Genomic DNA, 24,416 nt, shown 5'->3' with positions numbered 1-24,416 from the left:
TTTTCCATAATCATGATAAATTCAAAAATCGGTTTACAAAAAAAAGAATAGAGGTATAACATGTAATCTACAACATCGAATCATTATAGTGTTAATTCGAGTTCCCTGTCTAGCCTGTGGCTTGATGATTAGGGTGTTGGTGATGGCATCCGTAGGTGGGTTCGGGTGTGGTTTTGGGTTTGGTCAATGGCTATCACGTTGGCTGGGCCATCTCAGTCTCATCGTTGGCCGTGGGTTGCTGCTTCTGCTGTTGCGGTGGCGTCTCCTCCACGCTGTCCTCTCGCACAATGAGATCGTGTGGCTCCCTGGAGGCCTTGCGCTTGCCCCGCTGCTCCTCAAACGGATCCGGCTTGCGACAGACCCAGAATAGGCTCTCATACTCGCTTTGCTTCATCGAGGAAGGGTTCTGGGCGTACTTGGTGCGAATGCCCGTGCGCGATTTCTCGATCACGAAGCCCACGCTCTCCATAATGATGCAAAGGTCCTCGAACGTCGGCTCAATGCTGTTCTGTCCGCTGACGTCGCTATAGTGATACAGAAGCGGTCCGAGATTCACCCATATGCCACCAGGCACGAGAATTCTGCAAAGGGAAAATGTGTTAGTTAAAACTATAATGCAATAAATGGACCTTTGCCACACCTGTAAATGGTGCGTATAAAGTCGATCACGTTATTGGCGCAATCGATAAAGAAGCACGTGGCCACGCAGTTGTAGCTGTGCGGCGTCTTGTAAACCTCCAGGAAGTCCCCTGCGGCTATTTCAAAGTGGCCCTTGGGCGGATTCTTCAGGGGGCAGACGTCGGGGAAGCGAACGGCGGCCACTTGATCCTCGCGCCTCAGGTTGTTCACATACTGATGCACCCACGGGTACAGCACGTATTTGTTCTCGTAGTCGCAGCTACCAATTCCAGAACATATTAAATAATTAGCTTTAGATAAAAAAAAGAGCGGATTTCAGTACCGAAACTGAAGTTGACTCACAGATTGAGGACAAAATTGGAGGCGATCAGCATAAAGTAAGAGAACTCGTTGCCTTCGCACGAGTATCCCAAGCATGCCAGTTCGTAGGTCAGACGTCCCAATCCCGCTCCCGGCACCAGGATCTTAATCTCCTTCAACTCGCTGTTCAAAGGAAATTAATATTAAAATAATTAAACATGAAGACTCTGCGGCTGAATTACTCACTAATCGCCGGGCTTGTAGTACTCCACGATGCTGTCTATGATCGGCTTGTAGGACTGCTCCCGCTCTAGGGCGCCATCGGTGCTCCAGTCGCGCGCAATCAACTTCAACGTCGACTGGGCCTTTAAAATTTTGAGAGGTTCAACGTCAGCTTCATCGAATGGAATATCATTCTGCGAGTTGAATAAGAGCGGGTGCGAGATACAGGGTGCGGGAGTCGTGTACAGATAAGGAAGATAAACGTAAAGAATAGGAATATGATTGCCGAAAAGAAGAACTAAAGGATTTAGGTTTTTTGAATATAATGGTGGAAAAATAAGCACATACGAATAATTTCAGCCGTTTTTTAATTAACACTACAGTTTATAATTAAATGTGAAGGATATAATAAACATCCAATGACATGTGTACTTAATTGGAAAAAATTGATTTTTGTAATTTTCTCTTATAAAAATATAGATATATTGACTATTTGTTATTGAGTATATAATTTAAAGGAATTTAAGCCAAAAAGATAGATAGTTGTTGACGAAAACGCATGATTTACTTTTTAATTTTGGAAACATTTTACAAAACGTTAGGAAAACTATTTGGTATGTAGTGCTTAGATGAAAATGAATGTTTGGTGGATTGGTGTTTGGGTTTTAAGAAGTGTGTTTTGGGTTCCCCAAAGATTTAGACTCTAGATTGTAGAGCTTCAGCCGTTTACCTGGTCCATATCACCGTGCCTCACGTTTGGCGGCGGCTCGTCAAACTCCCACCGGTCCGCCGATGGATTGGTGGTCGATTCTTCTGCCGGATAGAGGACGCGCTCCCGCAGAATTTCCCGGATGACCGCCTGGTTGCGATCAATACACGTGCGCACACACTCCAGATGCCCTCGATACTTGGCCAGCATGTGCTGATCCTCTCCAGACAGGCTGTCCAGGTAATCCATGGAGCGCCTTAGCCGCTGGCACGCATATGGCCTAAACGGGAGAATTAATTGATTTTCGTTATCAGTCGATGCCACTTAATGCCGACAAGGACGCTTATCACCAGCGATGACGGGATTTCAGACCTAACTCAAACAAAGCGGGGTAACTGAAAACGAAAGCTGGAGTTCTAGATTTTGTCGACTAGGCATAAACAAATAATTGTTTAAAACGATAAAAATATAATTTAACTTTGCAATGCTGTGTCAAAAATAATTTTTTTTTATAAAATATAATGTCAAATAAAAAACTCTACAACAAAATATTAAATAATAGTACACATTCTATAGAATTTTCACACCACTATTTATTGACACTATCCTTAACCGAAAATCTAATAGAAAAATTAGCAAGACTTTTTTCTACTATTAACGGATATTAGCGCCAACATTTAAAAAAGCTACCAGCGTGAATCCACCCGCACTGACAGCACTGACATGCACGCACGAAACTCAAGTTTGTCGACAACTTGTCTGCACATGTTGCTGCTCCCGCTTCACCCGGCCTCTGCCACGCCCCCGTCACCATTGACCGTTAGCCGGTGGAGGCGGCATTTTCCCCAAAGCAGCAACAAAAATACCCACCCGTAGTAGAGGAAGGCGTTCTGCACCTTCTGGATGTGCTTTTCCTCCTCCTCTTCATTGGCGGTGAATGCTTTGGAGAGCTGCTCGTCCATTTTGGGATGCATGGGGAACATGCCGCAGTCCATGGTGCTCATCTGGGCGCTTCTGCGACGGAGTCAACGAAAATTTAAACTAGTTGTGTCCAAAACTCTGTCCTTTGCATGCTTTTTTTTATTTTTAGTCTCTTTATTTTGGAGCCAAGGTAGAGGTGGAGAAACATCGATGCTAACATCGGTAATATCGATGTTTGGCGGGCATCATCTCTAAGGCTGGGTCCACACTGCGTCAAATTATGTTGCTATCGAGTTATGGCCAAGCTCCGTTTTTTCAACCTAATTATTCGTAACCAAAAAATACATCGATTCTAATTTAAATTTAAAAATGGATTGTCAGGGCTTTTTTTATCCGAAATTAAATATTTGTTTGAACAATTTTTTTAAACCAAAAATAATTATTCGTCCCCAAAAAAATTCCAGAAATTTGAAAGAGATTGAAGGAGCTTTCAGGAAGTACAGCCAATAATTTATTTTATATATATGTGAAAAAAACGAAATGCTAATTTGTTGTTCAAATTTGTAACATCGATGTTGTTTGTCAAAATCATCGATATCTGCAAAAATCGATCGTTTTCGACCTCAATCTACCTTGGGCGCTTTTTTTTAAATGTTTATAAACTTAACAATTGAATTAAATCTGATTCGGGAGAAAATGTGAATTTGGTTTTTGATTGGCAAAAATCTAAATGATACTTTACTTATATACGGATTTTTGTAGATTTTATTGGTAATGGATCTCTTCAGTTTTGAATAATGTATGGGTAAAGCTTTTGGGACAGCCAGACGGACATGGCTAGTTTATTTCTGATGCTTATGCTGATCAAGAATATATATATGTAAATGGTCGGAAATGTCTCCTTCACTGAAATTATAATACTTTCTGCAATAGTTATAATGTCTTTAGGTAAAACTCTTCGAACATTGGAAACAATTAAAAGATCGTTTTGTGGAATTTTGTTAATTCTAGGAAGTCTTCATTTTCTTTTAAATTTTGGTCGTGAGCACAGAAATAAATTTCACAACCGACTTTTTTCAGGACTCGTTATTAGAGAGGGAAGAGAAGGGGATGTACAATAAACATTGTACATATTAAAAAAAAGTGAACAAATTTGAAACTGTATGTGTTATTTATTTTCAGTTGGAACTGAAACCGGGTTTTTGGGGGTCACGCAATATTATTCTAAATTAACAAGCAATCGTGTTCAACTTAACATTGATTAAACGGGTGTGCAGAACGTTTCGTATTACCTATTTATACAATAGATTCATTTTTACGGTGGCCTTCTACTACACAAGCCTCTGCACTTTATCGTTCATAGATGGATCCGCAGTGTCGACTTTTTCTTCGAGATTTGGTGATGCATGTATGTGATTATAACAAAAACCAGGTGATTCCGGGATGCGAGACGGGGGCAACCGAGTTGGAATGAACGGAAGGCGGGCACAAACAATTAACAGGTAAAACAGAGAAATATACATAAATGCTAAGTGCCAACAAAGTACCAACTAGTAAAATAAATAGCCTAACACTATGTGTTCAGATAACTATCAACAGTGTCGGGACTAGGGTCCGGCGACTATGCCTGCAGTCCGGCCCTGGCCCCGGATCCGGATCCCGTCCCAGTTCCGGCGCCCTCATTGCTGTTGCCCATTGTCTCGACGTCGGAGTCGATGAAGAGCCGCATGAACTGGATGCAGCGGCTGTGGTAGTCCATCCAGGCGGCCCGCTCGGTGCTGCGCAGCAGGATACGGCCAAAGGTGGAGGCTGTCCGGGCGCAAGGATAGCAAGTTGCTTAGATAATTCAAGGATAAACAATCAATGATCACTTCTACGCACCGACTTGATGTAGATCGTAATACTGGCTCTCGATGCCTGCGCGCAGGAACATGCACAGGTGCATAAAGACGTTCCTCTTTGGCGGACTGAGCAGCGATATGTAGTCCATGGCCTGCGACTTGTTGGTGCACTCTAGCAGGTTCTCGACCACCGGTTCCAACAGTGCCTGGTCCGGCAGATCCAGCAAAAGCAGCAGCGCCTGCGCAGCAGTCTCCGCATTAGCAGCTGCAAATCGTAAACAGAAAATATGAATGCTTGTATAAGGACACTGTATAAAATACACTTACGAAATGGCTCATCCGACCAGGTATCCAGCCAGTCGCGCACCGAGTTGAACTGAGCGCCGAGCGAAAGTCGCGAGTCGTAGGAGGGAAAAGCACCCTCCTGCTGGGAACCCTGCCTGTACAGATAATCGATCAGTAGGAAGAACTCCCGCGGCATGGTCACGCGATACTCCGGGGATTCGTTATTCATCTGCAAGGGAAGTTGTGTTGACGTTTAATATTTGCACTTGATTGATAGTGGTTGTAAGTCAGCCATTCATTTTAAAGTTTTCGAAATAAGTGAATGCGAACATTTTAAATAGTTTGTTATTTGATTTAACTACGATGTGTATAAGCCTGTATTAATTTGTATTGGCTTTCGTTAAAAACCTAACTGGTTTTGAAAATACATATTTACAAATTAAAAATACTCACTAGCTGCTTGATCTGATCCTGGGAGTACTCGCTCAAGGGGCGATCGGTGCGACACATCGTCTCCATAGAGAGACCGAAGCAACTGGGCTGGTAGTCGCCGGTCACCGTGATAAAGATGTCCCGACCATTCTCCACGTCCAGGATGAGAATGTCAAAGTTATCGCTGACGCGGATCTTGCGTAGCAAACCGGCAATGGTGCGGACATTGACGTGCATCTTCAGCCGAATGCTGCGGGCGGAGTCGATCAGCAGCGAGTCCTGGCGAGGATCAACATGTAGCCAAGGCTCACAGATGGCGTGGATGTCCTTCTCCTTGAAGCTGAAGTCAACGGGCAGCGGACAGTTGTTGTAGACGTTGAAGTCCCGTGTGCTTGGCTCGTTGAATCGCACTGTTCCAAAATCGATCACCGTCTTCTCCACATTGATCTGCGGCTGGTTGTCGTTCTCCCGCTTGTCCACCGCCTTGAGCACCTCCTCCTGTACCCGCTTGTACTTGACCTCGTCGCGCGTCTTGATCTTCACCCGAAATACGGCGTACACGGGCTTGTGGTCACTCTGGCGGATCTCCATGATGCTGTTGTAGGCCAGCTGCTCGATGCGCGTTCCCTTCCAGAGGACGCGGTCGCAGTAGGCCGGCGCACGCTGCTTTTCGCTGCTGTCGTAGTTGTCCGTGCCTGGGTCGTACTTGTACGTCGGTCGGAATTTGATCTCGCCCTCGGTGTAGCCCTCGAAGCACTTGCCGCGGCGCATCTCCTGGCGCAGCTGGTCGTACTGCAGGAGGAGCTCGTAGGTCTGGGCATCGCTCAGCGGTCCTGGTCTCTGCTGTCCGGGTGGCTCCTGAATGCGATAGTTTAAATCGCCCAGCCAGAAGATGTGACTGGAAAAGAGAGAGATGCCAAATCAAGTAAGTTCAGTTCATAAATTGCTTCTTTAATGTTAAGGTGGTTGCATTTGTGTCCTTTCCTTCTCTCTAATATTTATAAGTATTTATAAGTATAATCAATAATCAATAAACTTCTATGATTTTATGTGGTTTAAGACAACAATTAAACATAAATCTCACGAACTCACTCATGATCGCTGATAGTGCGTCCGTCATCGAAGCGAATTCCCTCCACGATGGCGTTGTAGTCTTGATTCCGCTCCTCCACGTAGCCCATGTGGGCGGCCAGGTGGGAGTTGACGAAGCAGATGTTGCCCTCGTTGAGCTGCAGGCTGATGGCCACACCCCCTTTGTTGCCCAGTGTGTTGAAGATGCCGCGGGCCACCGACTTGGGGCGACACCGAATGATGTGCTGTCGCAGCTGCTTGCGCACGATGACCGTCAGCATGGTGGCCACAAGGCGGTGGGACATCAGGATCTCGTACTCTACGCCTGGGTGGACACTGTCCATCATCTTATCGCTGCCAAGGGAAAGACAATTTTGACGCTTGTGGGGCCAGACAATCGCACGAACACTCACATCCACTGCTTCTCGATGGCCTGCACCTGGGTTGAGTTCAGCATGGCCTTTGTGGGAGTGTCCAGCTCCTGCAGTCCAATGGCGTAGATATCCGGCGGCTGTTCGCTGCACGCCAGCCAGGGTCGCAGCGGATTGCTGCTGTCGCTGCAGGTCTTGTTGTTCACGTTCCAAGTGGCACAGTAGATGCTGCAAGGAATGAACCAGTGAGGGGGGACTTTTGCTTGACAGGGAAGCAAGAACTCACATAATATCCTTGTAAACAATGTACTCGCTCTCGCGCTTCTTCAGCTCTTGCTTCACCTCGCCGATCTGACGATAGTCGTTGAGCCACCTGAAGTTGAGCACCGTTTCGGGATCGTGCTGTGCCATGGTGCTCTTAAAGGAGATCACCTTGGCCACAAACTCCTCGTAGTGGTCGCCTTCCGTGGCATAGTAGTAGTACTTGATGGGGCCATCTTCGGCGGTGGACAAGTCAAACTGCTGTGTGGTGATCGAGCTTTTGCTATCTGCAATAGAACCAGGAGAATGATAAATATGACAAACAAAGCGGTGGTAAACTGAACTTTTTATTACTAGCTTCTTTGTTATTCAGATCTATTAGTTTTAATCTAAACAAGACAAATATTTCTAATATTTTTTTTACGTAAATGCACAGCTATTAAGTTACTTGCCGATAATTAGATGCGGACTATTATTGATTAGGTGCCTACTTTGCAAATAGTTACTATTCAGTGCAAAGCTGTGAGTTAAATATTTGTCAACTATTTAAAATGGTAAACAGGCGTTACAACTGCAAATTCAATTATAATTAGCCGTATATATACATTAAGTTGTTAAGCTTTTGACAGCCGTTTATTTTTTTAGAAAGGGGGTAATGGAATCTTCAACTTAGCCCAATCCTTGAGCCAAAGGGACTTCTTACCCTGCCGCAGCTGGAAATTGTGGTCGATAGCGAACACCTTGTTGATGATCAGCTCGTTCACGGAGGTCAGCGGAGTGCGCAGGTAGGAGAAGGCGATGATGGCGAATGTTCCGCCCGATTTCGAGGACACAAGCGCCAGTAGTCGATTAGTATACTCGGGACCCTTGATCTGATAAGCCTCGAATATCTGTAAAAGATGGAATCCATTAATTAAAGCTCTGTTATCGGCGACCGAGCATATATATATGAAAAAAGGTATGTCCCCCAGTAGACTTGCCTTTTTATCGATATGTTTGAGAAATGTTTAAGCAATATGTTTAAAGACATTAGTCATTGATAAATTGAAAGGAGGATTTCCCAATGAATTTATTGCATCAATTATGATTTTACGGCATTGACCTTTATTTATTTATAATATAAATATTGCAAAGAGAAGCTGTATGCGTTTATTCACCTTTTAGATAACAAGTCATTTTCATAATTTGTTAAAAACTATTTAAAATTAGAATTGTTATCACATGATTATAATAGTGTGGCTTTCTAAATCTATGATTTTTTTACCTAGAATCTGTAGTTAATTATCATCTTTAAAGCTCTTGTTTGGATTTCTAATATTCGCTTACGTATTCTATGGTTTCGTCTTCCTTAAATCGCTCCTTGACAATATCCATGGTTGTTTTTGGGGCTGCAGGAGCGGTTCCATTGGGGACATTTTCCCCTACCGTGTCCATTTCGTTCTGATATGGTATCGTGTTGCTGGAAGGCCTTCTTTCCCCCTCTTCCTTCTATTTGCCTATTTGCTGGTGAATGCAAATGTCTGCTGCTTTAATCTCGGAATGAAGAGTAATACTTGAGGGCTTCTTCCTCTGCGTCAATATTTGTATGTAGATATGGATATGGACAGTTGTTTGCTGCTGCGTTGTTGTTATTTCTATTTATAGTTGGCGCGAACGCCCAGCTATTGGAATTCGTATGGGATCGGATCGGATCGGATTGGAATTGTCTGTTCTCTTGGGGGCTTCTTATTTCTGGTGCCAAGGGCGAGCCACGGGAGCAACTGGGCGGGTGACCCTGCTCTTGGGCTGCGTAACTGTAACCGTGGCCGTAATCGTGGGTAATCGCAGCCGCTTGTTTGTTTTCTCGCTTGATTTATTGTTGTTGTCCCTCAAGGTGGGTGTATCTTAAACACACACACGCTCACACTCGCAGAGGCACTTATTCATCGGTAATGCGATGACAATAATTGCCACTCCACTCCACTCCGCTTCAGCGAATCTCTCCTTTCCTCACCCGGGTGATGCGGGGTTGCGCTGCTCACAGACAAACTGGCACGCGCGCTAATTACGGCTCATTATTTGTTTCGATTTATTTTCCGGGCTATCTGTGCGCCAGCCGTTTTTGTTGTTGTTTTCTGATAGAGCTGGCTTAATCACTGACCATGTTATCGATATGGCGAATGTGCGACACACTATCGAAGGTTTAGTTTCGATAGCGGCTAATAGACTGCTTACACTTACCGAAGCAAGCCGACCGGGGGTGCCGCTCAAATTGTGTATATTAAACATTAAAGAGATGTGCCAATGGAATCAGGTACATACAAAATGTTACAAATTAAAATCAGGCTATATGTTATTTTAAGCTGCATTCCGGAAAGTGTGAACGCTTTACATCTTCATAAAGATATAACAAATGGTTGATAACTTTGCTAAATATCAACATGGATTTTTGTACCGACCACACCCGGTCACACAGATTGCCGCAGCAATAAAACAACAACAACGAGCGTGGTGTGGGGGAAACTACTCCCCAAAAACAAGACCAAACCGAAAGAAATGGCCCAATTCGAGAAGGAAATTGTGCAGGCGGTGCTGATAGCCGACAACAATGTGTGGAACTTCAAGCCCCTCTCCGACGAGGGCTCCACGGTAGGTGTTTCCTTTGGGAGTCGCATTCGAACAGCGATCGTTTAATTGCGCCCGTTTCTCTGCAGGCTCTGCTGCCCCTGGTTAATGTAAGGATGCTGGACTACGCACTCATCGCCCTCAATCGCAGCGGGGTGGAGGAGGTGTTTGTGTACGCCAGCCTCTACCTTCAGGACATCCGGGATCACATCAAGTGAGTTGCCGGCAGGATGATGCAATTGTGGCATTAACGCTGGTTTCTCGTTTTTGCAGGGCAGGCATTGCCACGTACGCCTCCTGGTCCTTTAAGATGACCGTCCATGTAATCGGCGGCGAGGGCTGTCGCTGTTTCGGCGATGCCATGCGTGACCTGGACGCCAAGGCACTCATTCGTGGCAACTTTATTCTTCTGGGCGCTGATACGGTGACGAATGCCGATCTGCGTCCAGTGCTGGAGCAGCACAAGCGTCAGGCCAAGTTCGACAAGGGCACCGCCGCCACTCTGGTGTTCAAGGAGTGCTCCAACAACCTACGGACCGGCAACGAGGTACTGATCGCCGTGGATCGCCGCAACGATAGGCTGCACTACCACCAGCGGCTGAGGATGCACCAGAAGGAGCCGCGCTACCAAATACCGCTGGACGTCTTTCTGGGCAACTCGTGTGTGGCGCTGCACCACAACCTTCTCGATCCGCAGATTGCCATTGGCTCGCCTTCCATGCTGTCGCTGTTCAGCGACAACTTCGATTTCCAGACGCGGGATGACTTTGTGCGAGGCCTGCTGATCAACGAGGAGCTGCTGGATAGCAGGATATACGTGGCCCTGCTGCCGACCGCCCAGTACGCGCACAAGGTGAACAACTGGCCGTCCTACCAGCTGGTCAGCCGGGACATAATCAACCGGTGGGCCTACCCGCTCGTTCCTGACATGGGCGTCTACAAGCTGCAGCAGCAGTACGTCTTCCACAAGGACAACATATATAAGAGCCACGGGGCGCAGGTGTCGAAGGTGGCGCTCCAGCAGAACGTGGTCATCCAGGCGGGCAGTCATGTGGACAGTGGGTCGGTGATCAGTGACAGCGTGATCGGGGCCAACTGCCGCGTCGGGAAGAACTGCCGGCTGACCAATGTGTTCCTTATGGCCGATGTCACCGTGAAGGACAACTGCCGGCTGGAGCATTGCGTGGTGGGTGCGGGCGCCACCATTAACGAGAACTGCGACGTGAGCGCGGGCTGTGTGCTGGGGGCGAAGAGCGTGCTGCCTGCCAAGACAACGCTGACAAAGACTCTCGTCACCAGCACGCCCAGCACACAGCGCAGTGAGGAGGAGATTGCAGTGGAACTGGAGTCTATTGGGCCACATGCCTTCATTGTCAGCGATTTGACAACTGGTGATCCCGAGGACTCGGATGGCGAGGATCTCTTGCCACAGCAACCACTAAGCATACCCAAAATGGGCGACCTGCTGGCGCCGCTGGACGAGATCAGTTACTGCAGCGACCTCAGCGAGGACGACGAGGATGGCTCCCGAGCGGTGACGCCCCTGCCCGATGACACAAACAGTGAGTGCAACAGAAATGACAGTCTAATCAACCTAATTAACCATCGCATATCTCAGTTTTCCTGGGCGAGGTGATCGATTCCTTGACGCGGGGCTTCCGGGAGAAGTCGAATCCCGACTTCCTCATCCTCGAAATTAACTCCTCGCGCTACGCGTACAACATGTCCCTCAAGGAGGTTAACTTTAATGTGGTCAAGGCAGTATTCGGCATGCAGAGCATCCTGGAACCGGCGAACAACAACGTTCTAGTGGCCATAAGTGCCGCTTTTAAGCAACTGGGACCGGTTGTCTCCAACTACATTAAGAGCGAGGATTCCATGCTGGATTGCCTCAAGGCGCTGGAGGTGATTCCTTTATCCTGGTTGCCCTAAAAGCCATTTAACGTTCCCCATTACCCACAGGATGTGTACGAGGAAAATGCTCTGGTGCGGGAGAAGATTTCGCAGATTGTCCACTACCTGTACGACAAAGACTTCGTGTCCGAGGATGCCATCCAGGCCTGGTTCGAGCAGTTGGACGAGGAGGAGCATGCGCATCTGCGCCAGAGCCTGGCAAAGCTCGTGGCTTGGCTGGATCAGTCCAGTGAAGAGGAGGAGGACGACGACGATGAGGAGGATTAAGAAATGACGGCCCCCATTTTTCACTTTTTTTAATCCAGCGACTCTCCTCTTCTAGTTGTTAAAGTGCGAACCATGAAATGGTTCACCAAAACAAATAAATAAAAAATGTAATTAATGCAAATTTATCATGAGTTGGTTAAAGTCTTAGAAATTGAAGAACTTATCCAAAATGTAGGTTTACATCGCCCAATAGTGGAAAAGAAGGGACCAATATAGGAAGTAGGTGGAAATTAAAAAACATATTGTTTTATACTTTTTTTATTCTTTGAAATTGTAAATACACATTTTTACAAACTCTGTGCTATATATAAAAAAAAACGTTAAAGAATCCCAATGCCGTGTGGGTAATTTTGTTACAGATTTTATTGCAACGCTTTCTTCGAATTTTTCCACTTTCACTTGCGTTTAAACCTTCGTCCAGGGGGCCATAGAATGGAACCACCGAACGAAGGAAAATAAACTAATAGGAAAGTGTAGGTATTCGAAAAGCGAAAAGATGGAGCTCGGTCAATCCTCAGGAGGCTACTTCGCGTAGACATAGTCCTCATCCTCCTCCCCTTCTTCCCCTTCCATTTTCAGCTGCTCTAGGCCGGCCATATCGTCCTCCTCCTCCGTTTCAGCGGTCGATTGGAACTCATCGTCGGACTCCTTCATCGACTCAATGGTGATCTGCGTGTCCTCGGTGGCAGCCGGAATGGGCGACTGCTCCTCCGGCTCCAGGTGCTGCTCCTCCGTGTCGTGCTCGTCGTCCTGCTGCTGCTGATTCAGATGCTCTGCATTGTCCGACTCGTCGGAGTCCAGCTTCTCCTCCTCCTCGGCGTCCGTGTCCATGTGCTGATCTTTCTGGACTTTCTTGCCAGCTTCGGCCTGATCTTTCTTATCCACCTTCTTGGGTCTGCCTTTCGTTCTCGTTTTTGAGGTGTCTGCTGCGGCTTCCTCCGGCTCCTGCTCGTGATCCTGCACGCGATTTTCGTCCATGTCGTCCTCGTCATCGTGTTCCTCCGACTTGAGCGGCGATTTGACATCATCGTTGTTCTCCGCCGTGCGACTGTGCTCCTCGAGGCTCCTGCTTATGTCCATGGCTATGTACTCCAGTCGCACCTGAACACTCTTCTGGAACACCTCGCTGTTGTCGCTGCAAAAGAGGTTGCTGCGCACTTCCTCGAGGCAGCCTTCGAGCACCTTGTTGACCTCGCTCACGTCGCAGTCGCCCCCGAGATTCTGGGTGACGATCAGCAGCGTGGTGAGGTTCTTGAGCAGCCGTATCATTCGCGGATTCTTGACCATTCCCTTGTTGATGTCGTCCACCGTTTGCGAGGCCTTGGCGCGGCACTCTTCGCGCAGATATGTCGGCGAGATCATGGCCTGCACGTTGGGATTGCGCGTCAGGCTGGTGGACATCTCCTGCACCTTGGTCAGTTCGAACATTAGCTCGCCATTGATGCGCTCGATGGACACAATGTTGAAGGCATACTGCCGCTGGAAGTTGTCGGCAATCTGGCGGCGATGGCGATCCCCGTTCTCGTCCTGGCTGATCATCTCGCCCATAGCCAGCTCGGCGGTGGCGTTCATCTTGTTCAGGCGCTGGATGCGGTCCGCCTTCACCGCAATGTGCTTCTCCAGGTGCACCAGGTGCTCCAGCAGCGTGCTGGAGTAGGCGTGATGCCGGGCCAACTGCTGCCGGATGGGACTCTCGCCCACGGAATCCTGTCCCAGCAGGGGATCACTCTTGTTCAGCTTCATGCTGAGCGCATTCCGCGCAGCCGCATTGTTGCTGGCCAGATGCTTTTGCGGCCTCGAGTAGTTTGATCCCGCTCCTCCGCCGCCGGCTGCCTTTTCCTTCTTCTGCAGATAGTTGCTCGTAAGATTGGCGGTGAATCCCAGATTGGTGGTGAAGCCCAGGTTGTTCGTTTGATAGATGCTCATCAAGTTCGGCCGGAAGTCCTTGGTGAAGCTGTGCAGCGGCAGCATCTCGTGAAAGTTCTCCGACACAATCTCGTAGTCTGGGATGGCATGGGTGCCCAGGCCGGGTCGCTCGAAGGTCACCCGATACATGGAGTTCATGGAATCGTAGGCTGCCACTGTGCCGGCGAATATTCCATCCTGGGGCGTTCTCAATCTGGCGGTTACCTTGGTACCCAGCGGCAGGGGCATCGGTATCTTTTCCGGCATATCCGACAGCAGCATGGAGTCCTTGAACTCGCCTGGCTTACGCGATTGCAGGGTGCGCATCAACTGGCGTTTCCTGTCCAGCTCCTTGCGCTCCTCACTGAAGAAGTTGGCGGAGCAGCGCCGGGGTCTTCCCATCCGCCGCCTGATGTTCACCCACTCGTGGCGATTGAGGCTCCGGGTGTTTAGCCGAGGGGCCAGCTCGTTCACATGGTTCATAAACTCATCCCGGCAGTCGAAGAGTGGCTTGTCGATGTACGAGTAGAACCACTCGGCTATGGCCCACTTGTGCGCCTTGGGCAGCTTGAGGAGATTGCGCAGTCGCAGGCCAATGGACTGGCCCAAGCGCTTGTTGGCCAGGGCCGTGGCTTCCGCCTGACTGGCCTCCTCCTCGGCGGCCGCTGCTGCCGCTGCAGCCGCACCCTTGCCAATCAGATGGGCACCTCTGCCCGACTTCAGTGCCCCGGAGCCTAGCTTGCTGGCTGAAGGCAGCTTGCCCACTGACTGGGCCTTCGTTGGCGTCTTCTTGTGCTTGCCCACCTGCTGCGACTGACTGCTGGCCGAGTTGGGGCTGGATCCCTGTTCATTGGAACGCATGTAGCGGGAGACCACGCCCTTGCGCTTCTTCAGCACCTTGGATGGCGTGAGTGGGCTCTTCTGGGCAGAGCCTCCGCCGGCGGAGAGCGGCGGTCTGCCGGGCATTTTCTTGGGCGCCAAGCTCATGCGCAGCGGCTTGTCGTCGTTGATTATGTTGTCGTCGTAGAAGAGCTTGTTCCTCTTCCGTATGCGGGCGGGCATGCCGCGCGCGTTTAGAGTCAGGATCGGGGCCTTCTGCACCTTGGGCTTGGGCGGCGGAGCGCTGCCCACGCGTTGGAGGCCCAGCGTGGCCAGGCTGAAAGACGGCGGCTCAATCTGCTCCTCCGGTTCGCTGGTCGCGTTGCTGTCCGGATCCTCGTCTTCGTCCTCATCGTCAATGTGCTCCTCCTCCTCTTCGCCCTCGTCAAAATCGGGATCGTCGCGGTTGCTTTCGTCGTCCTGGTCCATTCGTTGGACGATGCTGGCCTCATCCTCCTCCTCGCTGAGAGCGGATTGCCTTCGGGCGGCGGCTGCGGATACGGAAGCGGTTGCCTTCCTGCCCCGGCCTTTCTGGGCTTCTGCGACGGGCATTCTCACTGGTCGAGCAAAGAGCTGGAATCCAAAGAGCAAACAATTGGTCAAATGAGGAAGAATGAAGAAGGAATCGAAAGAATGTCTTATGTGTAAGTAATGCAAATAAATTTAGTGAAATTCATAGTTACAGTTGCAAGAGTGAAGTCATAGTTCCCTTCTTTTTCAATTCATTATTTATCTATCATTGTAAGATACAAGCATGACTATGTTTTTATGTGCTGAAGAATTCGCGGCTTGTGGTTTGACTTTAAGGAAAAGACAAGAAACGCGAATTCCGAACAAACTGTCCTTTGCGCATTGCCAAAATTGTAAAACTTGTTTTGTTTATGATCTGATCTATGAGTCCCCGAAGGTATAATTTGTTTTTAACTTGATATGTGGGTGTCATTAGCCCCATATGCTGTTCGGCTAAACTATTTCCAACATGATTTACTCGAATCTTGTGTTTAAAATGAGAGCCAAAGGGTACTTTAACTCCACTCTTGCAGAGATCTGGAAACAGTGGATGACTGTACTTAACTTTTGATAAAAATATGGTCACACCGTCGGATGTGCTTCAATCCAGGCGTTGGTCGCACTAAATAAAAGCCCAATAGAAAATACAAATTTGCTCATGTTTGGTTGACTTTATTTGTTGTATACTCCGTACATAATTGTTTTAGTTGCTTCGTTTCGTTTTGTTTGTGTAATACTTTGATTGAAGGATCTCGTATATAAGTATGCATGTATCTTCTGCTTGTAAATATATATATATAATTCGTAATTGAAATTAAGCACAAATACATTTCTCAATTAACTCTCTCACATAGTACACGTGTGTTTGCTTGTGTTGTATTGAATACGTAAACGAACACATACTGCAAATTCAGTTGGGTATATGGATATAATTAGGATAAATAGTTTTTCTAGTAAAGTTGTAGGCATTTCTGGGTTTAACAGTTGACTTCTCAGGCCCCCAAATACCATTATTCGCTTGATGCATATTACCGCCGCAAATAAATTATGTGTATGTATGGTGTTTTGTATTTTATAAGCATATTTTCCTATACAATTTCACAGAACAACAAAGACTTTTTACACATGCTTAAGCAGAAATTTTACATCGAAAGAAGAAGATATATAGGAATTACAATAATTATATGTTAAAAAAAAACTTTTCGCTTTCTAATTATTTAGTGTTTGTTTTTCTTTTTGCTGTTTCGCATTTGTTTCGTAACTTTGCTCAATACATTTGTTTAGGTTTCTTTTAGATATATAATATAACAATACATTAGGCATAACAAATATTAATAATAATAATAGTAGCATACAGTAGTAATAATAATAGTTGTGTAATAATAATAACAGCTTTTCATTCTTTGTTTTTTTTTATCGTTTTTCATTTCCTTTGTTGTTTCTCGTGTGGTTGTTTTGCTTGCATCTGGTTAATTGTTGTTTACTTTGATAATATTTGGATTTAGTTTTTTGTTTTTTCCGCATTGGAAAGTAACAATAAACAGAAACACGTGTTCAAAGAGTAGGGGTAAAAGTTTAGCACTAAAAAATAAAATGGACGTAGCAAGGAGCAAATAAAGGGCACATTAAAATCGTTTAACACATTAAAATACATACAGATACAGATATATAGGATAGTATATAAATAAATAAAAAAAATGTGTTGTGGATTTTTGTTTGCATTAATTTTGCTTAGCATTTCGTTTGCCTTAATTTTGTTTTGTTTTTCGTTTTTGACTTAATGTTGCATCGCTTGTCTTGGTTTCCCTTGCCTTAATTATTTTTAACGAAACGCCAGACGTTTCTGTTTTTTGTTGTATTTTTGAATAATTATTGTTTTGTCGTTTCTGCTCCTCCTACCCCACCTCCTCCTCCAACTCGCTGCTTTTGAAGCCCGCGCTGATTGCCTAATAACATGCTACATGTCCCGCAGGACTCTCTACGACCACCTGCCTCCTCCTTCCAACTTAGACGTTGAATCGCGTCTCGGAGCCATCGGCCAGCATTAGGGTCACCGTGCGATTATTGATCCACACCAGCTTGGCCAGTCGCATCGGATTCAGGCGCGACACATCCGGAATGGGGGCCGTGGAGTAGCCCTTGGTGCAGCGCGTCTGCGACTGACCCAATCCGAACATCCCCGTGGAGGTCTGCCAGAAGGAGAGGCGGTTCTCCGCGCAGGAGTACGAAACCAGGTACTTGCCGTCCGGCGAGAAGGCCAGCGAGGTGATCGGGTGCGTGTGCGCCGGAATCATCTGGCACTTGTTCTGCCGCAGCTCGTAGATGGCCAGGTTGCCACTGTTCGCGCCCACGGCGATGCGGCGCGTCTGGGCGCAGTGCGAGATCTGGTTGAACTTGCAGATGGCCGGGCACAGCTCCGCCAGGCCGCGGCTCTTCAGCTCGTTGCTGTCCACGCAGTGCAGGGCTATGTCCATCACCTCCACCAGCAGGCCGGCGATCTCCGACTGCATCTTGTCGATCAGCATCTCCACGCACTGCAGGATCTCACCCTTGGCCTTGTGCAGCACGGACTGGGTGAGCGGCGTGTTGATGGACTGGGCGTTCTGCTGCATGGTGTTGTACCTGGCCACCTCGCGGGCCATCGTGGTGATGAAGGCCGCCGGCCGTGCGGTGGCTATCAAGCGCAGGGCGTGCCTGGCCGTCCGGCAGGCGTCCGCCTGCGGGGTCAGTGGGAGTTTGTAGTTTAGATTCGGCACAGCCTTGCCCTCGCATGAGATCTCCAGCAGGCCCAGCAACACCTTGGACACATCCAGGTACGGCTCCCAGACGGTGAACCCACGTCCCAGCAGATCGATGGCCGCCCGCCGCAGGGGCGTGTACTGCGGCAACTTCGGAGACGGTGGGGCGTACAACAGGTGGGCCAGGGCCATCGAGGTAAGGCGGGCCAGGTTGTTGGCTATGCCAAAACCCTCCACCACACTGGATTTCCTGCGCTCTCCGCCGGTTCCGCCACTGGTTAGATTGGCTCCCGTGGCCAGACTAATGCTTCCCCGGTGATTCGGCGAATCCTGGGATATATCCTGGCCGAATTCAGCTCCTATGACACCTAAAAGTATTACTGCTGTGGTTTGCTTGCGTTTTAGCTCCGACAAGCTGGATGGTTTGCGTATGATCTCCTCCTCTTCCTCTTCGTAGTCTTCATCTTGGTGGGCATCTCCTCCCGATACGTTGCCGCCCACTCCGCCTCCACTTCCGGTTCCGCCACCGCCGCCGGAACCTCCGACGCCTACTCCTCCATTGCCCCCCGATCCGGATCCAGCGCCTCCTCCGGCCGGCTGACTGATCAGGGCCAACTGTTGCTGGGCACCCACTATGGGCTCCGTGTGCGTGTAGAGCGGAAGATACTGCGCCCAGCTCTCGACCAGCTGCTTCCGGCCCTTTTTGCCCATGCGGGTAAGCTCTCCCAGGAGAATTTGCTGCGCCGCCTCCCTGATCTCGATGCAGTGATGCTGCCAGCGCTTGACCATCATCTCCACCTGCGGACGCTTGAATTTCTTTGGCTCCAGGGCCTCAATTTTATCCGGCAGCAAGAAGCAGTGGTGAGTGGCCAGCAGACTCCAGGCGTGCTTGATCTGGGAGACGTGGTGGGCCATCAGCTCCTCGCGCTCCTCCTCGTTGCTCAACGTGGAGTCCGTGCGCTGGGCCAAGCGCTGCAGCTTCTTGTGCTTCTCGCTGTCGGGCAAAAAGGAAGCTGCGCTCATCGACAGCAGAGTGTTGGACATGGCCACCAGGGCGAGAATGTGATTGGTGGTCAAGGTGGTGCTCAGCTCCCAGTGCAGACGGGATGTAAAGACGGCGGTGAGGTGCTCCAAACGCTGCAGCTCTTCCGGCAGCGGTCGCTTCTTGGAGCTGGAAGGAAGGTGAACGCCCGGCGGTATGGCATAGTTGTTTTGCCACGTGGGCAGCAGTAGGGACATGTAACCGGCCTTGGACAGCACACCGTACGAGATGGGCACAATGGGTCGCAGCAGGCCCAGGCGCGTCTCGCACATCTTGTCCAGATGCGGATCCAGGCCCCAGGAATGGAGTAGCGAGAGCAGTAGCTGGGCCACCTCCATCACGTGCGTGACCTCCATCTTGGAGGCGATCTTGCTTTTCAGGTCCTGCTGCTCCTCGTGCGGCTCCACTGCCTTTTGCAGGCTCTCCACCTTGGCCTGCACCTTCTTCTCCACGATCTCCGTCTTCTCCTTGAACTTCTGCACCAGTCCATGCTTGTCCTTGTCCTTCAAGATCTTCTCCACATCCACCGCCTTGTTCTTGACCTTGCTGAAGAAGTCACCGATCTTCTTGCTGGCATCCAGATGCATGGATTTGCCATCCTTGGGATTCTGCAGGTGGACACCAAGAGATTCTAAAGTAGCTGGTGTCATCTGTGCGTATTCCTCGCTGTGCAGTTCAAAAATCAATCCCTCTATGTCAAAGAAAAGGATGTGGCTCTCAGCGTCCTTGGGGTTAGTGCGCAGTCCCTGGATGACCAGCGGATTGCTGCGGTGCTTCATCAGGAAATCGAAGTTTCCCTGGTTGTGGCCCTGAAGCTGCTGGAGTTGGTTAATGCCACGCTGGGTGGCATGACGGATAGCATTCATGTTGCGCGACTTCAGGCCGCGGAAGAAGTGCACTGCCGGATTGGCCATGCCCATCTCGCTGGCGGATGCACCATTAGATCCACCACCGCCGCCTCCCGAGCCGCCGTCCTCTGCCTGCTCGTCGCAAGCGGAAAGCACTTCCTCCGCCAGCATTCCGTGAAGCACGCGATCCAGGTGACCCGTTTCCATTTGCCACACGTACACACTGCCATCGGAGCAGCCCACGATGAGGAAGTCGTCCAAGGGGCGCCACTTGATGGTGACCACCGGGAACAGGTGTCTGCTGGCCAGGGTCACACACTTGCGCTCCTGCAGGGAAACCAGGGTAACCGAGTGATCCGAGGCCACCGAACAGATGCACTTCAGGATTCTTGGACTACAGCTCTCCGGCGGCACCAGCAGTTGGGTGATCTCGCCGGCATGAACGCAAAACCGATGCAGCAAGCTGCCGCTGTACAGATCCCACAGGCACACGGCGAAATCGATTCCACCGGAGAGCAGATGGGACTTCTCGTACCTTGAGTGAATCATTGAGGGGCAGAGCAGGCAGTTGACCCTCCCACGATGTCCGTACAGGATCTGATGCGAGGGCCAGTCGCTGAAGTTCTGCTTGATCCCCACCAGCAGCTGCATCATCACCGTCTGAGTGGCTGGCACTATGACTATGCTGCCATCCTCGCGCCCGATCACCAGGCGACTCTGCTGCGGCAGATAAATGCTCGAGGTGAGCTTCACCGGCGACTCCGTGATGCGGGACAGCTGATCCAGGATGCCCACAGGCGGTGGGTCCATTATGGACCACGCCTCCACCAGGGAGGTGCACACGTGCGGTTTGAGGACGCGCGGCGGCATCTGCTTGGCCTGCAGTATGCTAATGTTGTCCAGCGGCACTTCCGGCACATTCCACACTGAGATGTAGCCCTCGGAGTCGCCGCGCAAGAGATTGTGCTGACCCCCGGCGCCCTGGAGCAGCTTCATGGCTGGCGGGCACGACAACACCTTGTCTCCCGCATGCTGCAATACATAATACAGATACGGGGCATCTCTAACCACACTCTTCGAGTGGAACTCCTTGTTGTCCGGAATGCAGTTGGCGGGCAGTTTGTACAGATAGCCCTTGCCCTCGTCCGTCCAGAGCATGACCCGGTCCGAGGTGATGAAGTCCCCGCCCTGCCATCGTTCCCTTGCCGGTGCAATCACGGAGCAGAGCACGGTGAAGTCGCCGGCATCGTAGATCTGCCAGTATTTGGTGCAAACAAGGAGGACGGTGCGCTGGTTCTGAGCGCAGCAATTCATGGTGATGGCATTCAGGCAGCGGATCTCCTTGGACTCGTTCTCGTAAATGGGCTCCGCGTGCTTGTTCTCGTTGCCTGTCAGAGTCCACACCTTCACGGTTCCGGTGGTGGTGATGGCCAGCACTACGTCATCCTTGCGGCGCATTGGACGCAGCACGTGAATGGCGGAAATCCAATCCGGTTTGACCTTCGAGCTGAGCACATAGATCACCTCCAGACTGAAGGGATCCATGACCATGATCTCGGCGTAGTAACCAATGCAGAAGAGGCGCACATCCTCGCTGTTGGCCGTGTGATAGCTCTGGATCTGGGTGTGCACCTGCGGCAGCTTAACCGCCTCCATGCACTTGCCATCCGTGAGGTCCCAGGTGCACATCTCGCCGTTCTCGGACGAGCTGACCAGAAAGTTGTTCTCCGGCAGGAGTGAGGCCCGCACCAGGCACAAGACCGGAGCCGAGTGGCCCACCAGCAAGCAGCGAGGCGACATCTTCAGGGTGGTAGGCTCCACCTGCCACAGGCAGATCTGTCCATCGTAGCAGCCGGTAACCAGGGTGAACTGGTCGTCCGAGAGGAACACGCTCGAAATGCAGTGAGTGGGCGCCGTGGGTCCCCACAGCACCACTGGCACCACCAGATTGGTACTCACCATGGTGGCGCTTCACCCAATCTGAACGGTGGCTGCCTCTCCTTCTCCTCCTCCGCCGCCTTCCTCTTCCTCCTGCTGGAGTTGGTAAATCGATGTGCTGCTACTGCGGGCTCTGTAAGAATGGTTCTTGAGTAAACATTTGCCTACGGCCACAGGGTGGATGTGGATGGCGAACCACTGTGTGCGTGAAAAATCGAGATTGAAATCGGGTTCGAGTGCCTCTGTGGTACAGTGAAAGCTGCTAATCAGTGACTCACCTAAGGTTTTTCGGGTTTTTCGATTGTTTTGTTTCAATTAATTTGTATTCCAAGCAGGTAGCGAAGGTTGTGAGTGCATTACAGCCTAAAAGGCCTTATAATATCTGTTTAAAACAGAATGAAAAGGAATTCTTATTGGAATAAGATCTACAATATGAAGAACCGTAGAAAGGAAGACTTCTAAGACTAATTACCTAATTACATGTGAAGGAACAAATTTCAGTTTCCGAATTCTATTTCTTTAGAAAGGTTTGAAATTAAATATCTTTTTTAACAGACAAATAGTCTGTAATAAAAGCCTATTGAGTCTGTGAGCATTATAAAGAAAGTTTATAGGAAAAAACAGTCTCCTTTTTGATCAATATTTACGTAAGGTATAAATGGATTCTAAACTTTGAATTCTTGGAAAAGTAAAATGTGCTTCGTAGTTCTTATAGCAAGACTACTTTAATGAGAACAAATAAATTTAATGAACAATAACAGGATTTGACAATAAACTGAAGTATAGCAGCTGCCTCAGGACTTTTACAAGGTATACCAAGGTTTTCTTAACTGAAAGTATTGGGTAAGTAGGTTTTTTGTACTGACTGATGTATTTTATAATACGTATTGATAAATCAATCTTTTAAGAAGCGAACTTTATCGTGTTGGTGATTTCTTGTCAGGTTTTTCCCGTCCCAATGTTTATGTGAGCATGTCAATCGGAGTGGCCTGTAAAGCTCTGCCGATAAGGCCGCAAAACAAGCGGCACTCGAACCCTTATCTGCGCGTCCACCTCAAGCAGCCTCCACTGTACTTGTACTCCACCTCGGAATCGGAATGTCCAAAGATAAACAAGGGTTATACAATATGTGCGGCGGCGGCAGTAGCAAAATCGGAGATGGGAGATCCAGGAACGGATACACCGTATGGCATGTGGAGCAGGGAATACGGGGAGTGGGAGTGGGAGTTGCTCCCCCTCGCCAATTGAAAGATCAATTAATTGGGCGACAATTTGGCATCGCAATTCGAGCGGATTTTGCTTTTGCTATCGCACGCACACACACATTAAAGCACAGGCACGCACACAGGGACAAACCATAATAATTGTAGATAACTTGGCATTTAGCTAACATTTTTCAGCCGTTTTCCGTATTGGGGTAGCTATGGCGCGTGATTCCTCCGATTCCGATTCAGATTCCGTTTCCTCTCGATATGGAAAACTTAATGGTCCGCTGATGATGGTGCTTATTAATCCTGGGCGACGGACATCGCGGTGGCGGAGCTTCAATGTCGATTTGGATTCTAATTTATGGACACGGGTGTTCTGACGGGCGAACACATACACACCACCCCCCGAGCACACCAACACACGAACACTCGAGCACCTTACAACACACACACGTTGCTGTTGCTTTTGCTATTTTGTTATTGCTTTTGCTGGCCACTTTTCCAAACTGGGCATATTTGCACCTTTAATCCGCACTCCACGGGAATCGAATCACTCCGCTGGGTACACTCTGCCCTATGTATTTTCGTTTTAATCGCACTTTTTCTTCTTTTTTTGTACACGACTGTGGAAAAAAGCAACGAAAGTGTTTTATCGACCGTGGGGTAAAAATTTTCGATAGATTTGCGTGTGCGCGTAGGGTTGCCACCGTCGGTCAGGGCGATCTGCTATCGATGCCATGCGAACAGCGACAGCCCTGCTCCAAAAATTTAATATTTTTCTCCAATTCTTAGTAATTTTGCAGATAACTCGCGGGGGGCCTGAAATCAGGCCCCGGACTGATATATGCTTATGTCTAACGGTCAGGGGATTGTTTTAATGGGGTTTCTGGTCAGCCTGGGGCAATCCCACATGTTTTGTCTCACAATGTTGTTACTTTTCGCCCAACGGACAATTAACCGTACGCAATTGCATTTGGTGGGATCCCCTGCAAGGGTATATAAAAGAGCACCTAGACCATGATAAATTGCCTCCTCCACAGGATTACGGATATCCCGATGGTGGTTTTTCCCCGAGGAGGACGAACGCTGCCCATGGGCAGGAAAGTGATTCGTTGTATCGCAGGCGCAACAAAGGCTGCGAATCATTTCGCCAACTCATCCGGAGGATCTCCGGGATTAAAACAAATACGGAGGACAGTTACTCACCGCTGGGTGCAGTTGCTTCTACTGTCGGCAGCCTGTTTCGCTGAATATTTTGAATTTAAAACACTTTTTACCCGTACGAACACACACTTTTGAATGGGCAAAAAAAAACACAGATCCGTGCTGCCAACTTGCTGCGAGTAGAAGAATAAAAGGCGCGCGTGCAGTGTAAGGCAACCTCGATTAATCGGTATGGTTTTCAGCACTAAATTAGGTTTAAAACTGTGGATTACATGCGTTTAAATTTTAGAAATACATGTTGGCTAATATATTTGCTATTCGTGGCTGATTTAAGATGTTACAGTGAT

The 24,416-nt window shown here is 48.9% G+C and overlaps 5 protein-coding genes across 6 annotated transcripts; 1 reads left to right on the top strand and 4 right to left on the bottom strand.

Moving 5' to 3' along the window:
* Positions 1 to 88: 88 nt before the first annotated feature.
* Positions 89 to 3,001, bottom strand: LOC108046992 (carnosine N-methyltransferase). Of its 2 annotated transcripts, none has more exons than XM_017127007.2 (6): positions 2,741 to 3,001; positions 1,892 to 2,150; positions 1,186 to 1,355; positions 982 to 1,122; positions 641 to 898; positions 89 to 581 (listed from the first exon to the last, which is right to left on the bottom strand). In XM_017127007.2, the coding sequence occupies exons 1-6, from the start codon at positions 2,872 to 2,874 to the stop codon at positions 194 to 196; spliced, it is 1,350 nt and encodes a 449-aa protein (XP_016982496.1). In that variant the 5' UTR covers positions 2,875 to 3,001; the 3' UTR covers positions 89 to 193. The 2 variants fall into 2 exon arrangements, with proteins under 2 accessions (XP_016982496.1, XP_016982497.1); XM_017127008.2 differs by having other exon boundaries at positions 1,186 to 1,304.
* Positions 3,002 to 3,943: 942 nt separating this feature from the next.
* LOC108046988 (type II inositol 1,4,5-trisphosphate 5-phosphatase) lies at positions 3,944 to 9,163 on the bottom strand. Its single transcript, XM_017127000.1, has 9 exons — positions 8,379 to 9,163; positions 7,756 to 7,942; positions 7,078 to 7,339; positions 6,834 to 7,019; positions 6,442 to 6,774; positions 5,371 to 6,247; positions 4,960 to 5,146; positions 4,673 to 4,897; positions 3,944 to 4,600 (listed from the first exon to the last, which is right to left on the bottom strand). The coding sequence occupies exons 1-9, from the start codon at positions 8,484 to 8,486 to the stop codon at positions 4,413 to 4,415; spliced, it is 2,553 nt and encodes an 850-aa protein (XP_016982489.1). The 5' UTR covers positions 8,487 to 9,163; the 3' UTR covers positions 3,944 to 4,412.
* A 350-nt stretch (positions 9,164 to 9,513) lies between these two features.
* Positions 9,514 to 11,958, top strand: LOC108046922 (translation initiation factor eIF-2B subunit epsilon). The gene is made up of 5 exons (XM_017126891.1): positions 9,514 to 9,680; positions 9,746 to 9,870; positions 9,930 to 11,218; positions 11,275 to 11,561; positions 11,619 to 11,958. Exons 1-5 carry the CDS (start codon positions 9,588 to 9,590, stop codon positions 11,835 to 11,837), a joined length of 2,013 nt encoding a protein of 670 aa, XP_016982380.1. The 5' UTR covers positions 9,514 to 9,587; the 3' UTR covers positions 11,838 to 11,958.
* Positions 11,959 to 12,079: 121 nt separating this feature from the next.
* LOC108046858 (protein lin-9 homolog) lies at positions 12,080 to 17,087 on the bottom strand. Its single transcript, XM_017126780.1, has 2 exons — positions 17,031 to 17,087; positions 12,080 to 15,194 (listed from the first exon to the last, which is right to left on the bottom strand). Exons 1-2 carry the CDS (start codon positions 17,085 to 17,087, stop codon positions 12,360 to 12,362), a joined length of 2,892 nt encoding a protein of 963 aa, XP_016982269.1. The 3' UTR covers positions 12,080 to 12,359.
* Positions 15,783 to 23,627, bottom strand: LOC108046920 (WD repeat-containing protein 7). Its single transcript, XM_017126888.2, has 2 exons — positions 23,089 to 23,627; positions 15,783 to 21,830 (listed from the first exon to the last, which is right to left on the bottom strand). Exon 2 carries the CDS (start codon positions 21,719 to 21,721, stop codon positions 17,138 to 17,140), a length of 4,584 nt encoding a protein of 1,527 aa, XP_016982377.1. The 5' UTR covers positions 21,722 to 21,830; positions 23,089 to 23,627; the 3' UTR covers positions 15,783 to 17,137.
* Positions 23,628 to 24,416: the final 789 nt, after the last annotated feature.

The sequence above is a fragment of the Drosophila rhopaloa genome, unplaced genomic scaffold (assembly GCF_018152115.1).
Source record: "Drosophila rhopaloa isolate 14029-0021.01 unplaced genomic scaffold, ASM1815211v1 contig_3, whole genome shotgun sequence".
NCBI lineage: Eukaryota > Metazoa > Arthropoda > Insecta > Diptera > Drosophilidae > Drosophila > Drosophila rhopaloa.
The sequence above is the reverse complement of the archived record's forward strand: the minus strand, read 5'-3'. Positions and strand labels throughout refer to the sequence as shown.

Excerpts from the sequence above, each read along its gene's own strand:
- LOC108046992 (XM_017127007.2), bottom strand. The coding sequence starts at position 2,874 with ATGAGCACCATGGACTGCGGCATGTTCCCCATGCATCCCAAAATGGAC. Across the intron at positions 2,151-2,740 it reads AACGCCTTCCTCTACTACGG|GCCATATGCGTGCCAGCGGC; the intron begins GTGGGTATTTTT and ends TCTCCCGTTTAG. Across the intron at positions 899-981 it reads TCCAATTTTGTCCTCAATCT|CTGCGACTACGAGAACAAAT; the intron begins GTGAGTCAACTT and ends TGGAATTGGTAG.
- LOC108046988 (XM_017127000.1), bottom strand. The coding sequence starts at position 8,486 with ATGGACACGGTAGGGGAAAATGTCCCCAATGGAACCGCTCCTGCAGCC. Across the intron at positions 6,248-6,441 it reads CGCACTATCAGCGATCATGA|TCACATCTTCTGGCTGGGCG; the intron begins GTGAGTTCGTGA and ends TCTCTTTTCCAG. Across the intron at positions 5,147-5,370 it reads AGGATCAGATCAAGCAGCTA|ATGAATAACGAATCCCCGGA; the intron begins GTGAGTATTTTT and ends CTTCCCTTGCAG.
- LOC108046922 (XM_017126891.1), top strand. The coding sequence starts at position 9,588 with ATGGCCCAATTCGAGAAGGAAATTGTGCAGGCGGTGCTGATAGCCGAC. Across the intron at positions 9,871-9,929 it reads GACATCCGGGATCACATCAA|GGCAGGCATTGCCACGTACG; the intron begins GTGAGTTGCCGG and ends TCGTTTTTGCAG. Across the intron at positions 11,562-11,618 it reads ATTGCCTCAAGGCGCTGGAG|GATGTGTACGAGGAAAATGC; the intron begins GTGATTCCTTTA and ends CATTACCCACAG.
- LOC108046858 (XM_017126780.1), bottom strand. The coding sequence starts at position 17,087 with ATGTTATTAGGCAATCAGCGCGGGCTTCAAAAGCAGCGAGTTGGAGGA. Across the intron at positions 15,195-17,030 it reads GAGTTGGAGGAGGAGGTGGG|CTCTTTGCTCGACCAGTGAG; the intron begins GTAGGAGGAGCA and ends TTTGGATTCCAG.
- LOC108046920 (XM_017126888.2), bottom strand. The coding sequence starts at position 21,721 with ATGGTGAGTACCAATCTGGTGGTGCCAGTGGTGCTGTGGGGACCCACG.